The sequence below is a fragment of the Thermobia domestica genome, chromosome 16 (assembly GCF_964235325.1).
Source record: "Thermobia domestica chromosome 16, izTheDome1.hap1.1, whole genome shotgun sequence".
Taxonomy (NCBI): Eukaryota; Metazoa; Arthropoda; class Insecta; order Zygentoma; family Lepismatidae; genus Thermobia; species Thermobia domestica.
Genome location: NC_137469.1, coordinates 159,659,683 through 159,678,770, shown reverse-complemented (window position 1 = coordinate 159,678,770; position 19,088 = coordinate 159,659,683). Strand labels below are relative to the sequence as shown.

General features: G+C 37.5%; 1 protein-coding gene across 2 annotated transcripts in view; it reads right to left on the bottom strand.

Moving 5' to 3' along the window:
• Window positions 1-630: 630 nt before the first annotated feature.
• LOC145672827 (uncharacterized) overlaps window positions 631-19,088 on the bottom strand; it is a 172,742-nt gene continuing 154,284 nt past the window's right edge. For both annotated transcript variants that reach the window (XR_014128683.1, XM_081741975.1), the window contains exon 2: window positions 631-4,505. Coding sequence is in view for 1 of the 2 variants with exons in the window: in XM_081741975.1 (XP_081598101.1) it covers window positions 4,062-4,505 (444 nt within the window). In the remaining variant the exon portion in view is untranslated. The remainder of the gene's footprint in view (window positions 4,506-19,088) is intronic.

The window sequence follows — 19,088 nt, the reverse complement described above, 5'->3', positions numbered from 1 at the left end:
CTTATTTCCACATTTAACAATAAACAATTTGCTCATAATAAAGACAAGCCCAGTTTTAATATCAATACTGGGATACCTAATTTGAAGAAGTGTTCGTTGTCCAGAAATTCATTTCTTTCTTAAATTACGTATATTACACCAATCAGTCATTTGCTTTTAAACTGTCCACACGACTTAAACTAACGCAACTTAAGCATGATTTATGAATGTAATATAGAAATAGAGGGAAAGATAGATTTAACTATTATCATCAAGTCTTGCGCTAACATGAAATACTTATTTAAAATAATATATGTTATTATATTTTGCAATTTCGAGTACTCTTTGCCAGTTTTTACCGATTCTTGTTAATGCGTATGTTGGACATATGGGACAGACAGCCCTGGGTATAGAAAAATGCAAACATACATACATACTTTATATATTATCAGTGGACAATTTTGTTTTAGTTAACCACTAATAACATTGTAAAATTTATATAAAGTTGGTGTTTGAAAGATACCTGTGCTGGTTACATATTGTTTGCAAAATTACGAATATACCTTTATTATTTCTCTTTAAATAGCATTCATACAATTTTCCTCCATGCTTGATTTTCAATTTTTACTTGAAGTGTTAAAATTAGGAAATTTATCATTTGATTTAAAGAGTAGAGTTTTACAAAGAAAATTCACGATATTCGTTCAATAAGGATATAATAATGAGAATCTCGCTCAGTAAATACATTAAGTTGTGAATAGAATATGGAAGTATTGAACACGTATCAGCAAGACATATAAATCAAGAAGTTTAACATAAACACATGTAAATATAGTATTACTGTAAACATAGGAGTAGAATATCTTGAATCTATATTGTCTACGTATAGATATTACGTACAATTATTAATCATGTCGCACTTATAACTTTGATATGCAGTGGAAAGCACAACAAACAATACAATATTAGTAACATTTAAGATCCACATTTGTATTAATTTGCCCAACTTTTTAACTCCAGGTCCTAACTATTCTGGAACCAAATACCAAAATTTTTAACATAAGCTTCAAACACCATCAGAACGTTTAATTTTAAAGTGAATTCTTCCACTTGGGTTGTTTCTGTAATAAATTCGATTATTTAGATGACCAGGGACCGTTATCTGACATTCCATTAAACAGTATAATTTTGGTTTCAAAGTTCACACTTCAAGAACAATGAATGGGCGCCTCTTTATCATCTACGTCTTCAAGTGATTCTAAGCTACCATCAGTATCATTTCTTCCTCGTTACTCTTTCATTTTTGATCACTGTCCAAATCCAATATCCGTATGCGTGAAGCGCAAACAAATTACATGCCGACTCTCACAGCAATGAAGCAACATCTAAGGCTATGCTACATATAAAGCAAGACGCAGGTGAAATATCTTAAGAAAACTGTGGTGTCAAGATGCCCAATAATACTAAGTGCAAGAGGGACACTCACCTTGCACTACCACGCAAGAACGATAGTTATTTACTACAGGGAACTTCTGAGATGGGTACATACATCATGGTAATGGCTGACACAATCATCATGTAGTACGCACATATAGGGGGATAAAAGATATGGCCGAATCATGACGAGGAGGTAGTTACTGGTGTGGAAGAGGTTAAAATTAGATGATTGATATTACAATAATTTATCAAATATTCATGATAACATTGTATGAGGTATCCAATAACGTTCTGTTGGATTTTCACTCTATAAGAAACAATGTAATCACATGAGATAAAGCGAACCTTGAAAATCATAAACAGTCCCCATCCGAAGAAATAAATCCTGGTAAAGACAGTAAAAGAGGATTACGCAGAACATGAATCTATGCTAGTAGTTGAGGTGGTCACTACTCATAATCTCTCATATCCAGGTATATGAGGTTTTAACTTCAATATGTTTTCAGGTTTAATCATAGACCTTTTATGTAAGATGAAACTTATGTAGACAGCAACTATAATCTATGCATTATAACCCTTCCATAGCATAAGTATAACAGCTTTTTCACCAGTATCATTTTAGGATTAACCAAAAACTCGGTTTTAACCTCAAAATGCATTTAACCAAAAATTCTAACCTTCCCACATATTTCCATGTACCGTATTCCGTATGGATAGAAACCGTCAAAGCAATCGACACTCGTTAATACATTAACGATTGACTTTGTTAACAAATTTTGTCGAGATAATCTCTCTATGTGTCTATTGCGAATAACAGTATTTAAAATTTTGCTTTCGTTCAAGAGTTATTGTGTAAAGTAACGGCTGGATAGATGAGTTAATATTACAATATTTTAAAGCCTACTAGCGTGAACCTAATAACTTGACTCCCACGCCCGTACAGGCTAGGATCTCATGCTAGTAGAATTAAACCATAGGTTAAAAAGCAGTTTTTACAGTATATGGGGCACCTGATCGAGGGTTTGGTACCGTAGTCACGCAAATAGTTCAACAACAAATGAAATAATTTTAAGTTGACAGTACAATGAATTGAGAGCGTAGGAAATATGTGGGGAGTTTTGTTGAAGCAGAATAATATCTCTGCATTTCACATGCGCTGGGTACGCAGTTTTTAATCTTTTTGTGAAAGCATTCCAGTTACAGCGAATAGAGTTTCTCGTTGTTGGTATGATCATTAGGTTGTTGCAGTTTGCGATACATGACACCATGAACTAATACACAGCGCAACCTCCTGTTTATGGAGGTATTGTCTTAGTCGTGTGAATTGGTTCCATCAAGTGATGACGGATTCTTGGAGTATCGTAAAGAACCACTTTGTTCAAAACCAGATCCACCCTCTGACAAAATTAAAAAGGAACATCCATATTAAGCCGTGTCGCTCTTTGAGCTACATTGAATTCACATTGTATTTACTATCCCAGGATACACTGTTTATCAATTTGATGAAAGTGTTAGCGAATGGTTTCTGCAGTACAATTAGTTTTCTTTCCAGCACTTTACGCCATTACATTCTTTTACAAACACATTGAGTGACCCGTTATCTATAACTTGTGAACATCCTATGCGTGATATGTCCTATAGGAATTCACTGCAGTTCATAAATTAGTTAAATGATCATTCTATAGTCCTATTTTTTGCCTTATTTCTACGCAATGCCAAGCAAATTTTTCTTCCCGTTCCAGAAACTTCTTTTTTAAAAGCTTTAACTTACGAAAGCATGCTGTGTCGTATGATAATGTGTACCGTTCCATTTTAAGCTACTCTTACTAATGTTCCCATATTACTGTAAGACTACAACCTGCACTCTCTAACACGTTACTTTCTGCATTACAGGCTCCCAAACTATATATTCTATGCTTAAGTATGGGAAATATTTTATAACAGCTATACCTAGGTATACGTTCGTTTGTCTCTCTGAAGCGGTAAGAGATAGCAAATAGCGCTCTTCTCAAAACGATTCAGCGTGCAAAGAATAGGATCGGTCTCATCTCTTAACCCTCTGTTCAAACCGGAAGTAGTAGAAATCAATATGGTCTATCTCAACGTTGATTACCATAAAGCAGAAACTGTAATAGATAGGATAAGTGGTTTCCCAATCATTTTTACGTTCTTCGAATACATTATATTTCCCTTCTTATGTCACAACTAGACAATATTCTGTAGTTTTACTTTTAGTATTGTTCCCCATATAGTAAAAAGGTAAGAGAAAGCGAGAAATGGCTTCTTGGTATGAATTCACCGTCCCAAGAATAAGTTCCATCTCGAATTCTATTCCTCTGCTCAAAACGGAATTGGTAGAAATATACACTTTTACGTTTCGACCCATATCCCCATGGGGAGAAACGATATTATGTAGTGAGAAGTTTTTAAAATGGTTTTATTACCATAATCATAGAGCATGTCTCTGATTTTATTCCTCTACTGCCTCTAATTTAAGTTTTTAATTTTCATAGTGTAGAAATCTACAGTAGTTTTAAAATATGAATCGAAATACAATTATAATTTCAATCTCAAAACGCGAAATATATTAACCCGTTAAATGATGCTACACGAAAATCCAACAGAGCGTTTTACTTACAATACACTTAACGATTTAACATTTTTACTTGAGAACGCACACTCTGGAGATAATGAACGATACAATGGGAAAAACTTAGAACGGAGATCCCTAATAGAAATCCCATGGATCCTCCTACATCACAGAGTAACTGTGATCCATCATAAGTTAGAACTTCTTCGACATGCTGCACTAAATTTGAGGCGACATGAATATTAACCCAAGCAAATTTATTACTGTCATCCTCAATGATCAAATCTTCGTGAACACTGGAGATATAATATTTCAAAATCTTACAGGGTCGAACACAGAAACATTTTTCTTCGTAGCGTGTCATCAAATCATTGTAGTCATAAATAAAATTAACAAGGATAACAGAATTATTGCACACTGACAATCCAGGAATCTCAAGCCATGGTACGTCACAATTGAATTTTCTTGACAGCTCCTCTCTGATACAATTCATAATGCACTGTAATAAACATAAATGTATAATGTTAGTATTATATATGAACTCATACAGTTTTCTACCTTCGTTATAGCAGACAACAATTGAGGGGGTGAGCGCAACAGTGGACCAACCCACATTTTTAAAAATGGAGAAAAATCAAGATGTCCAATGTATGACACATTCAACCACTTGTGGTTGCTTTAGGTATACAGTAAAAGCTCTTTATTCGCTCGGTATATGTTCCATAAATATGCCGCGAATACAGAAACCGTGAATACGGAATGTTAATTTATATGGGATTATAGGGGATACATTCCTAGGTGACAAAATAAAAAAAAAAAAAATACATATATAAAAAAAATCAATTTACTGTAATTGAAGTTTTTGACCATATTGACTAATTATTATCTTCAGGCTTAGGTAATAGTTTGAAGAATTTTGTAATTTTTTCTTGCTTGGCAGTTTTTAAAAGCTCCCTCAATTCAGACTGATATTCAGCAGTGGCATTAGCAATTTGCCTCTTAAAAATAAGACTTCGTTCCATAGACGGACCAATTTTCATAAAGAAATCACAAAGCTCATTTGCCATTCTTAAACCTTCACTAAGATTTTTCAAATTAAATGTCACGTTTCCAGTGCTTATTGAAGCCTCTTCTTCAATGGGCTGTGAATTTAACATTTCCTCCAAGTCGGTTTCACTCAAATCTTCATCTTGCGATTCAAGCAATTCTTAATGTCACTTGATTCTATCTGTTCGAACCTATCTCGTCCTATTCCATTCGCAATTTCGGCTACGTTCGCAGTCAAAGTTTGAATTTGCACATTCTTCGTCATTTTTCGCAGTCAGAGCAGGCCACAGTTTTTTCCAGCATGACTTCAATGTGTGTGGCTTCAATTCTTTTATGTTTACGGTGCATTTTGCTATGTCAAATTTCTTCCAGCATTCCATAATATTCATATCAGGATTACATTCCACATTATCCAATGCGATTTTGAAGGTTCGTCTGATGTAATAGAGCTTCAAGGCCTGGATTATTCCTTGGTCCATAGGTTGAAGCAAAGCCGTCGTGTTGGGAGGTAAAAATGTCACTTTTACATTTGGATGCATAGTTTCAAGTTCGCGAGGATGACCTGGTGCATTGTCCAAAACTAGAACTGCTTTAAAGTCTAAATTTTGTTTTTTTTTAAAAAATAAGTTTCAACTTCAGAAACAAAACAATTCCGAAACCAGTCACAAAAAACAGCGCTTGTAACCCACGCTTTCTTATTAGCACGCCAAAACAATGGCAGGTCGTCCATGTTTTTGATTTTTTAAAGCCTGAGAATTTAACGATCTGTAAAGCATCAGTGGTTTAATGACACAATCTCCAGATGCATTAGAACATAGCAGCAGTGTAACTCTATCCTTTGCTGCCTAAAATCCAGGAGCAGACTTTTCGCTTTTAGAAATGAATTTTTTGTTTGCCATTCTCTCCCAAAACAGTGCAGCTTTGTCTGCATTAAATACTTGTTCAGATTTGTATCCTCCATCAGCTGCTAAGTTTGCAAATTCTTCTGGATATCGTTCTGCTGGAGTAGTGTCAGCAGATGCAGTTTCTCCAACGAGTTTAGTGTTATGCAATGATTGTCTCACCTTAAATTTATTGAGCCAACCTTCCGATGCTTGAAATCCTCCATCTGTACATTCACCACTACAACTACCATCAAGTTCTTTAAAATGAGCGTAAAGACGCCTTGCCTTCTCCCGGACCATTGGACCACTCATGGGGACCCTTGTTTGGTTGCGGTCTTCGATCCATAATGACAACGCCACTTCCATTTTTTCTATTGCTGGATCACGAACAATTTTCGCTTACAGTGAAGTTGAAGCTACAGACGACCTTCTTTTATCTTCGTATTTTTTTTAATCGATCGTACAGTTGATTCGTTGGCATTGAATAAGCGTGATATGGATGCAAACGACTCTCCAAGGCGTAAACGATCAAGCATTTCTATTTTCACTTTAAGCGGTAACACAGATTTTTTTCGTGTGGAAACTCGTTTCTCATTTTTTTTAGTTGACATTACTGAATAAATTAGGAAGACAGCGGTAGAGACGTGTTACTCGATCACAATTTTTGTAACGAATGGAAAGACGAAACAATAAAACACGCAAAGCGCTCTTACCAAAGGACGGAACGTCTAATAATGTGGCGGCATTTAAAAATATACTTTATTCATTGAGTAATAAGGTTGCTTTCATTCTGTTTGTTTACATTCTCAAAAACACCGATCGCGGCGAAGGCGGCTTATGTCAAAGTACGAACCAATACAGCGGCGATATCATTTAACAACATACTTTAGGCAAAGTTTCAATAAGGTCTATTTTACATTTTATTAGTCCATTTGACGGCGTTTACAAAGGTTATTGAGTTGGATACCTATTGGAATCCTTTTTATTATTATGTATGTACATACTGATTAGATCCGCGAATATAGGAGTTGGATCGCATTTTTTAATCCGCGAATAGTGAAAACGCGAATGAAAGAAGCGCGAATAAGGAGCTTTTACTGTATTGTATACACGACTCCAAAAGTGCATTACCACCTGCAATTCTCCTTTTCCTGCAATAGCAGGCAACCCAAAAATCTCGGCGGTTGGGTTGGTTGCGAATTCGAAAGGCGTTGGACAAAACCTCAATTTTGTCACAAATATATCAGTGTGGCAAACTGCAAATAAGGGAATAAAACAAATTGTTAAGAATGACAATTTTATTATTGTGATGGAGTAGGATGACATCAAAAGTTACAAAATGACTTACTTAAGCAGTTCAAACAAGATGAATGGTAAGAAACAGATATCAGAAGAAAGCATTTCTCTCTTTCCCCCCGCCCCACCCAAAAAAGAAACTCATAAAAAGAAAAAGTTACATAATATAAAAGTTTCATATAAAAGCCTAACAGCACAAAAACAAATATCTACACGAAACGAGAAAGACAAACACAGAATAGGGGACACCAGTGGCGTAGCAGACTTGCGGCCTTCCCATGCAAGATAAAGAGACAAGACCCTAGTTGTAAACCCCATTGTTATAATAATAATAATAATTATTATTATTATTAAAAAGTCGTTTCCTTTTCTAAATCTCTGACTCTCCCTCAGAGCATAAATGCATATAGCGATCATGTGTGCACCTTTTGTCAATTAGCGGTCCCAAAGGCCAAAAGGGATGGAAATCTCCAAGGAAGAGAAACGAAAAACTTTCTTACGGTAAATTCTAGTTCAAAGTTCGAAGTACTTGCTTTTCCACGTGATTTTTTGTTTCTTTCTTCAGGGAACAAAAAAGTTCTAGCGCCTAAGAAATTACATCATATAATATTGCAAATTTGCAAGTGGATGCATTTACATTGCAATGTTTGGTAATAAAGATATTATGATTAGAAAACAATCTTGCAAAAAGTAAGTTTAATTTCTTCATCCATCGCAAGTCTTAGGGGACCTTTATACCTCGCATCCCCACTCCCCGAATATCGATATCGAAAATTTAGAATGATTATATTCATGTCCATATATTTGCGATATCGAATGTAATATATGGACATGGTAATATAGATATCGAAGATAGCGATATATCGACATATCACAGGCCCAGATTCCGAGAAGTGATGCTTGAAATATACCGGAATCAACAATGAAATTCTAAATAAGTTTTTCATTTCCGTATCCAATGTTGAGGGGGAAGGGTGGGAGTCTACTTAGCTACAGAGGCCATATCAATTGTGTTCTCAAACCAGCCATTACACCCGCTATTATCAAAGTGTTAAGTCAGCCATTGTCTGCGAGTTACCCCAGTTCCATTTGAAGTTTGAATTGAAAACCTGAATTACAAAACATCCCAAGACCACTCTTTTTCTTCGTATTTTTCGTTTTCTGTTTTTTATGTTAGCATCTATGTTTCAGGGCTATTCACTTGCATAATACGTAAGTCCAAGTCAAAACTTTTTTTAAAAAAAATCAAAATTTCAGCTAAACAGAATAGCATTCCAAGTATAATCTTCTTGTCTTTCTTCTAAAAAACAAAAAAGTACTCCGGTGGACTTCGGATGTTCTGCAATTCAGATCTTCAATTTTATTTACGGTCTTTAACCATCTTTAACTCGCAGGCTCCTTGCTTTCTTAAAAAGCATTTGTTGTGTAGATTAAAATCAAAAATGAATTAATCTATATTCTTGGGAACTTATTGTTGCACCAACACACATATATACAGGGTGTAACAAAAAGGTACGGCAAAATTTCAGAGATGGATTCCTTATGGGTAGACAAGCAAAATCGTTCATATGACCATATGTCGGGAAATGTATCATTACAGAGTTACGGCCATTGAGCCGCCTAATGGTGGAAATAGTCATATTCTGGTCGCTCCTTAATGTGACTCAATTTAAACCTCAATAACTCAGACCCTAATTAACCTAGGAAGATATTTTTGATATCTATGTATTTCTAAAGGACGATGCTTTCCGCCTATATATATAGGGTAGGTCAAAAGTCTTGGACACCTGCATAAGTTTTAAAATCGACGGGAAAAGTAAAAAGTGATGATGGGAAAAGAGGTTTGATGAGGGGCTGCAACTTTTGGAGTATGGGGCGGTATGTCATTCATGGCCGCCATCTCGAAACCCGCCATTTTGCATTCAAGTCTTTTTTTAAATGGGAAAGTGTATGTCACATCAAATGACACTAGCTTGAGCTCAGAAATTTAGTGGTGTAATTTGTTTTTTTCTATCTTGTACAGTTTAGAAGTTATTAATGTTCAAAAGTGGGAAATTATCTTGATACTGACCCAGTTCTCTCTGTTCCAGGTGATCTAAAATAGGTCTGACACGTGAACAGAAGATCGAAATCATCCTTATATCAGTGGAACGCAGCTACCGAACAATAGCAGCTGACTACAACCGACGGCACTCAGACAAACAACCGGTATCGCACAGCACGGTGGCTCACGTGATCACCAAATTCCGAGAGACGGGCTCTGTTCAAGATAGGGCACGTAGTGGGCGACCAAAGACTGCCACCAATGAGGAAACTGCAACGGCGGTTGTTGCGTCGTTTGTGAAAAGTCCTACACGAAGTACCCGTCGTGTGTCCCTAGCATGTCCAATAAGCCAATCCTCCGTTATCCGGATATTGCACACCAATCAGTGGCATCCTTAAAAGCTGCACATGCAACATAAACTGAACGAGGATGACCCTGATCGCCGGTTGGAGTTCTGCATGTGGGCTACTGAACAACACGAACTGGATCCTGCGTTTGTCAAGGGCATACTGTTCAGTGACGAGGCGTATCTCACTTTGAACGGGGAGGTTAATCGACATAATTGTCGACACTGGTGTGACGCAAATCCGATCTGGGTTCACCCGAGTCGAGAACATAGTCCAGCGAAGGTGATGGTTTGGTGTGGCATATGGGACACCCGCATCATTGGGCCATTTTTCAGTTACAACACCTTAACTGCACCACAGTATCTGATGCTGTTGCAGGACTTTGTGTTCCCTGCCACACTGAACGCTGACGGCATTCTCCCCATCTTATTTTCAGCACGATGGACCCCTCCACACTATAGACTTGGTGTCCGTCAATGGTTGGATGAACAACTGCCACGGAAGTGAATTGGTCGCCGTGGTCCCGTGGAGTGGCTGCCCCTGACTTAACGCCCCTTGATTTTTATCTATGAGGACATCTTAAGCAGATAGTGTATGCTGAGACAATCCGTGATTTGAGACACCTGGAGGAACGCATCCAACAAGCCTGTGACCAAACTTCAGGAGACATCTCCTCCGTGTGAGACTCCAGTCAAAGTGGTTGCAGGGATTACAGTTGTGCATTGCACGAAATGGACAACACGTAGAACAGGTGTTGTAGCATTCAGTATCAAGGTAATTTCCCACCTTTGAACATTAATAGCTTCTAAACTGTACTAGATAGGAAAAACAAATTACACCACTAAATTCCTGAGCTCAAGCTAGTGTTATTTGATGGGTCATACACCCCCTTCCCATTTAAAAAAATGACGTGAATCCAAAATGGCGGATTTCAAGATGACATACACTTCAAAAGTTGCGACGCCTCATCAAACCTCTGTTCCCATCATTCCTTTTTACTTTTCCCGTCGATTTTCACTTATGCAGGTGTGCAAGGACTTTTGACTCACCCTGTATATTTTATGTATGTGTGGGAGTACCACGGTGGACATGGGAGGGTAATTACTTGTTTTTTGTTTGATTTTTGCATCAGCATTTTGGAGATGGCATTCCTTGGGGATACACTCATAAAATGCATATCAGCGAAAAGCTTAATTTTTGCAGAACACGTTGCTACTAAAATTACCTTCCTATCTTAATCAGAGTTTGATATATTGAGGTTTAAATTGAGACATATTAAGGAGCGACCAGAATGTGACTATTTCACACTAGTAGTCAGCTGAAAGGCCGTAATTCTGGAACGATGCATTTCCCGACATATGGTCATCGGAACGTTTTTGCTTGTCTACCAATAAGGAATACACCCATGAAGTTTTGTCGTACCTTTTAGTTACACCCTCTATATACAAGATCCGTTTTGTTGATTTACAAAATCACTCTTTTTTCCTCAAACAATTTACAAAAAGGGTCTTGAATGAGGTGGTCGCACTAGTAATGACATCCCGTAGCGTCGTTACGTAACACACACAGTATAAATAAAGCTTCAAAACCACAAATTGCAAGTTCTGCCGGAGATAATTCGGTAAGGTGTCTGCTTGTTGAGTGGGCAACCCAGATTCATATCACGGCTGGTACGGTTTGCTTTTTTCCCCTTTCAAAATACGTTTCTATATGTATATATTTCTTCTTAATAATTACTTTCTTGCAATCTTAAATTAGTCGGGGTTAAGTAGTCAGAAGATTAAAATACATGTATGACTACTTTATCCGTGTGTGTGTACTCATATATGTATCTTTACATATTTGTTTCTTTCTTGGGGCCGCGGCGGCTCAGTGGTAGAGCGTTCAACTTTGGTGTTTGGGGTCCGGGTTCGATCCCAGTCACCGACAAGTGAACTTTGTGGTGGACAAACACCGTGTGCGTGGGTTTTCTCGGGGTTCTCCCGCTTTGTTCATTCCACCATTTCATTCATTACTCATCATCACCGTCTCCTTCAGCCTAACCGGCATAATCGTGGGACGTAAAACACAAAGATTTCATTAGTTTCTTTCTTTCAACTAGTGTTGCCACAAGACCAGACAGAAACCTTTGATACGAGACACGAGACGAGACAGACTACTTGTCCCGTCTCGTTTCCCAGACGAGACGAGACGTCTCTTGAAATGCCTCGTATCGTCTCATGTCTCAAAAATGAAAAGACAGTTTTTGAAATTGTTTAAAAATTTATTAACTCGGAATAAATTATTGCCTTCGAAAGTATATCAGCGTTTATTATTTCAAATGAGGACTATCCTAAAAGAACAAGGAAGACCTAAAGTTATTTTTTAAATGATTCTTACAAACAGCTTTCATTTCTATTTTCCAACCGATTCAAGTTTAAATATTTAGTGATACTGTTCCAGATTCAAGTAAAATGTTAAACCATTCTTTGAGATCAGTGTTTCAGAATATTTCATTCCGAGGGCTGGTGGTTATATCTTGTATAAAAATCCTTTATAGAAATACAAGTTCTCTTAATGCCAGTTTCATCAGCAACTAACGATTGTTCATGAGTTTTCTCGTTCCGAACAAAGACAGAAACGTGTAGGCCTTTTCCTGTACTGAGTTTGAAAGGATGTTGGTTTGACAATAAAATTTAGTTTCGTTTTTTTTTTTTTTTGTTTTATGATGTTATTCGAACCAAAGTCATTTTTGAAATCAGAAAGTCACATGGGCCTTCTTATATTTTGAAGTGGCGCCAGAGGTTTTGAAAAAAGGATTTCAGAATAAGTGGGGAAGGCTTGCCTTTCGACTGTACCGACGATATTAACAAATATTCCTGTCGTAATAATTCATTACTGGAAACCATTGGCGCCCGAATAATTTTTAAGGGGCTCATCTCCTTGATTGCTATATTACGCCTGATATTTAATATACGTAGTTCGCTATATTACACATATATTTTCGTGAGCAAGGGCGGCCGGGCCCCTTCTCCCTCCCTTCGGGCACCAGTGGTCGAAACTAAGTAGTCGTTGTTTTAAGCAGTGTTTCTTCCAGACATGTTTTTGGGGTGATGCCCCCTGGAACTCTAAGAGTACCCCCCACGGGGAGACCAAAATAATATATCTGTAATAGAATAATACCAGCAGTACCCCCGGAATCCTAAATATACCCTTCCAGGAACATTTTTTCTGAAAGAAACACTGATTGGAAGATTGTAGTCGTGTTGTGTGTTGTGCTGATAACCAAACAAAAGTGGTTAAAAGCTGTAATTTTAACCACTTTGTATAACAGCTCCTTTTTGTGGGCCTCATCCGCTCTAGTGTTGCCACGAGACGAGACATTTCTCGTGCCTCGTCTCACGAGACTAGACAGCTTGAAGTCTAATCTCGTCTCATCTCGTGCAAACAGTACTTTCGACCATGTGGGTTACTGCCTCGATCTTGGAAATGTCCTCGAAGGGATTGTGCTATGAATAACATATTTTATTCGAACTAATTGACTGACTCCGATGCAACATTGTTCCAATTTCGCCTATTCGCAATGTAATTGAATAGACAAACATACGTTTATATGGTTAAATAAAGGCGGTCCCGTGTTCGATTCCTGGTGGGGGCACTCGGTCGAAAAATTTAAAAGTTTTTCAGGCCAGTCACCTTGAATGAGATTTTCCTTGGTTTTCCACATTCACACCAGGAAGATGCCAGGATGATACCTTAGGTTTCAGATCACTTCCTTTCTTCCCCAATCCTTTCTTCCTTCCCTTTCCCTGGAAAGTGTGTTCGACTAGAGATGTCATCCCTCGAACGTGACGGGTTAAATGGTCTCAGATGCCGAAAGCCCAGAAATCTAAATCCTAAATCCTAAATTTACAAAGTTACTTCTGGGAAACATTGTTCTTTCAAAATATATTTCTATATATTTATATTTATTATTAATAATTGCTTTCTTGCATCTTTCCTACATTATTCTAGATTAGTTACCATCGGTTAGTTTAGTCACATTATGTATAGTTAAATACGGTTACGTATGTTTACCGTTTCTTTTCTTTTTTTCAAAATACATTCCTATCTGATCACATGTATTGTCAATAATTTATTTGTTGCATTTTTTAATAATTTATTTCATACACACAACAGATAAAACAACTCATACATTTTAATTACACAGCACATAGTTCTTTGACATGGAGGGAAATCTCCTTTGGCTATAGAAGGATATAGTATTACCAATAAGGATTTCCCTCATCCCCCTTGTAATTCGCACATCGTCAAAAGATATAGAACATTGTTGAACATTTCTTGAACCACTTCATCACACTCCTGGCCTTGTGACATGGTACATTATTTTGTCGAAAAATGCCACTACCGTTGGGAAACATGGTCGTCATCAAGGGGTGTACGTAGTCTGCAAGCAGTGTGCGATACGCGTCGGCCGTCATTGTGCCTTGCTCGAGCTATACTAGATACATGCTCACGTGTATGTCCCCCAGAGCATTATTATTATTATTATTATTATTATTATTATTATTATTATTATTATTATTATTATTATTATATTTGAAGTACAATCAAATACCACGACATTAATTATTAGATTTGATTAACGGAATTGAGCTGAAAATTGAATCTTGATTTCGAAAGATTAACCATTAAGTTTATGCGTTCGGTACCTTTCTAAAGTAATAAATACTGGAATTGGTTTCAAGGCTGTTTCTGACTGAATACTTTCTTCAAAATAATATTAAAAATTATAGAAAGATTTTCGACACATTCGAGTCGAGTCGAGATTTTTACGAAAAGTCTCGACTCGACTCGTGTCTCGGCTCGAAAATTAGAGTCGAGAAATAAATTTGTCTTGACTCGTCTCGAATTTTACAAAGTGTGTCAACTCGAATTTCAGTCCAGATTCGAGACATGTCTCGACTCGTGCGCATCCCTAAATATTCATATTTTAAATGTGCAATACTACCTCGCGAAAAATGACCCCGAAGTTAATTTATCAAAGTCTACTTTCTTCTTGTTAGATTAGTGATCGTGGTTTAGGATAGATTATGTAAAGTCAGACATGGTTATGTATGTTTACACTTTCGTTTCTTTCTTTCAAAATGCATTCCTATCTATTCCCATTTATTATTAATAATTTATTTCTTGCATTTATTAATAACTATCAGAAAAACCCATTATTCGCATGGTGGCTGTATTTGGAAGTCAACGCCTCTATAGTATCACCGTTGATTTCAGCGAGTGCGAAAACTTTGGATTTGACATTAATATCGGCCATTTTGGATTATTTTTACATGTCAGTTATCATCTCCGGTATCCCGACCCTCAACTAAGTCGGGTTAATTTGGAAGTTAATGCAATCGGAGTTTCACCATTGATCTCAGCGACCGCCAAAACTTTGAATTCTACACTAATATCGGATATCTTCTAATACTTTTACATGTCCCTGTAAACGTCTCCTGAGACTTCCTGGTTCGATTAAAAAAAAACGCTTCGTCTTGATCCGGAACCTGGGCCCAGGTACCCAAGATCAAAATTTGGTAACTCTAGGTCCTCTTGTCTGGTCTCCAGGCAGCACACAGATACATACATACAGACAGACAGACACACAAACAAACTTTTTATTTTATTTATATTAGATTAGGTGTACTAATATAAAGAAGTGTTTTTAGGGGTACTGCCCGCCCGGAGCTCTGAGAGTGCCCCCCGGAAGAGACCAAAATAATACATCTATAATATAATAAAAAATAGAAAGTTATCGATAGTGCCCCCGGAATACGAAGTGTGCCCCCCTCCCCCGGAACATAGTTTCTGAAAGAAACACTGATTTCAAACACAACAGATAGAACCAACGGCGCCGGCATTTCCAAAATGTATGTGGGTGCATATAAATGGCGGGACGAGTTATATGTTTTCAGGGGAGTCTCGATTTTTTTGGATTGATTTCTTTTTAGTTAAAATCTTTTATGAACACTGTCATAAAGGGCTGTGCTGTGATAAAGTAAAATATACCGGTAATATAAGGATAAGTTGGGACTGTCCTAGCTCAGTCGGTAACACGGCTGACTTAAACGTAAAGAAACAGGTTGAAACCCGGGTTCAAGTTTAATTCCTGTAATGCATATTCCCAACATATATAATCGTGGTATTTAGTGTATATTTTCAACAACTTACATGATGCACAATGAGTGCAAGAGGCAGTGATATTATCAAACGTTACTAAAAGAAAATACTACATTCATACAAATTAAAATGAAAATATCATCATAAAAGAAAATAATTTTAATGGTATTGCAAAAAGAACTTGCAAGGATTTTGAAAATGAAATCTTTGAGTCTTGCGTCCCACGTTTATGCCGGTTAGGCTAAAGGAGACGGTGATATGAGAGATGAATGAAATGGTGGTTTGAACAAAGTGGTAGGAAACGGGAGTGCCCCGAGAAAACCCACGAGCACGGTATTTGTCCACCACAAGATTCACTTGGCGGGGACTGTGATCGAACCCCGGACCCCAAGCACCAGAGGTGAATATTCTACCACTGAGCCACCGCGACCCCTGCAAGGATTTTGTTGTGGACATAAAGTATAAAGTGACTAATTTAGTGTGTTCCTTGGTTGCCTTTGCAAAAACAATCAATTATGTTTTAGACGTTAGAAATTTTAACTCCCATCTCTATGTTTTAATTGTTTATTTTTTAATAGTGTCAAGCGAGAAATATTTATTTTATTATGTTTATTATGTTTCGAAACTTATTTGTGTGAGTGCTTTAACCAGGGAACACCAAGGAGGCGGCGCACATAGACAGAACAACCCCTAGCATTTCTTACACAGTACAACGTTGTTTGGTATATAACGTTGCTCCTGTACTAGCGAGTTCTAGCTAGTTAAGCCTTTTATTAACAGCCGGAGGCAGCATTCTGTTATATCGTTGTAGTGAGTGGCGTGTTAAAATATTCCTAGTATCATTTTTTTCATTGTTTGATTGACCTTGAAGGACCAACAAATGCCTTTCGAGGAATACAAGTTCCCTTTAATTCATGAAGTTAATATAGAAATGACCTTCAAACCTATGCTGTGCATAAATGCTGGAAGTCTTATAAAACGGTTTTATCCGTGAGTCTGTAGACCAGAGCCCTGCAAAGCCAGGCCCGAAGACGACCCGGATGGATCTGTATTCTGTGTCCGTCTCGACCCGATCCGGCCCGAATCTCGAGCCGGGCAGAGAATGGGCCGGACTCTAAACTGGCCGGGCACAAAGGAGCCGGGCTCTAAACGGGCCGGGTGTAACCGGCCTGAGAACAACCAAGTTGATAAATCAAGTCAATCCTTCAATATGTAATGGAAAATGAGAAATATGTCATCATAATATTGCACTGTCTATTTGTCCTTCTCAAATAGGAAAATCGTGTGAAAAGTTACCCAAGGTTTGTTTTCTATATCCCTATACTGTCTCTCTATTTGTTATTTGTGCTTGCTCTGTCCGGCCATGTTTATTATACAATAATACAGCTCATGGACGTAAAAGTCTTATACTACACTCATTAATGCATTACAAGTAACAGAGGAGATATGTAAAACTTCTACACCGTATGTGATACTAATACTACAACTACTACTGCTAATACTATTATTACTATTGCGATTACGAATGCTAGTGCTAATTCCACTATTGCCGCCACGCCCCCCTTGGATCCGCCCCTGTCTCTATATCACTTTCTGTCTTTGCTTTGGTATCTGTCAACAGACACACGGATTAAATCACTCTATAAGATTTCCGACTTTATGCACAGCACAATTTGGTAGTTTAAAACCTGTCTTTGGTTCCATAAATATTATTAACACTAGCATATCAATGATACTCTTGTGTATGATTCAAAAAGTTAGCCGTGAAATTTAATCTAGATTGGAAGTAGTTGTAGAAAGGCCTCTTGCTATAACAGATTTGTGGGTGTTCAGATAAAACCAACATAATATTTCTATTTCACAACGGGTGAGTAAGGCATAGGTCATTTCTACTGTATATCAACTTCACGGACCAAAGCGACTTGTGACTTGATGTGAAACCATTTGTTAGTTCTTCAAGGTCAATAACAACAAAATAGCTAATACTAGCACTACACGCGACCCATTACTTCGATAGAAGAGGCAGATCCAATAGACGTGTTTACGTATAAAAGAAGCCCTCCGGCACTTAGGCTGGGTGGAAGCAACAACATTCTATGCGAAAGAACGCTGTTTGTTCTATCTGTTCGAGTTTGCTTGTGTGTCTGTCTGTGTGCGGCCTGGGGATCAGACGAGTTGACAAAAAGTTACTAAATTTTAATAACGGATACTTTTGTCCAGGCCCCAGACCAGGACCAAGTGGTTTTTATTTTTAAAAAATCGAACCAGGGGTCTCAGGGGAGGGGGACGTTTACCGAGACATGTAATAATATTAGGAAATTGCCGATATTTGTGTCGAATTCATAGTTTTCACGGTCACTGAGATCAATGGTGACACTTCAATTAGCGATGACTTTCAAAATCAGCTACCATCGCGTGCGGGCCGGGGTCACCGGGAGGGGGGAGATGTACAGAAACACGTAAAAATAATCCAAAATGACCTATATTAGTATCAAATCCTTAGTTTTCACGGTCGCTGAGATGAATGGTGATTCTTCCAAAGGCGTTGAATTCTAAATACAGCTCCCATCGCTTGGGAGCCAGAGGCGTTCTTTTTAAATTTTGAACCAGGGGGTCTCAAGGGGCGTTTCCCGCGATATGTAAAAGTAGTAGAAAATTACCGATATATTTTCGTTTCGTTGTTCAGTTTGTTTACATAGATATTTTATCTGACCCATGCGAAAAGTGGTTATTTTCAGCTAGTTATTATTAAATGCAAGAAATAAATTATTAATAATATACAGGGTGGCCCAAAAGTACGTATACAGTACCGTACTGATCAGCTCACTGCATTTTATATAATTTCTTATTTTTATCCATCAGGTAAACTTAGTTTCTTTATTATTTGTTCTTAATATGTTTTTACTTACATCTTAAGCTCAGAAGAGCCGAAGCAAATAAACTCATACACTAGAATGTTATAGTTGATCAATACAGAGGTGTATGCCTACGTTTGGACTACGTGAACAGATAGGAGTGCATTTTGAAAGAAACAAACGAAAATGTAAACATACATAACCGTATTTGACTTTACATAATCTATCCTAAACCGCGGTCACTAATCTAAGATAATGTAGGAAAAAATACAAGAAAGTAATTAATAATAATAATAAATATGAACATATAAAAATATATTTTGAAAGAAAAAAGTTCCTCTGGCAGAACTTGTTTACTCCAGACGCCGAAACATTAACCAGAGTTGGAGTGGGTGAGTGGGTCAGTGGGTCGAGTTTTCTGAGTGGGACGTGGGTCAACAGCATGTGACCCACCACCCACCG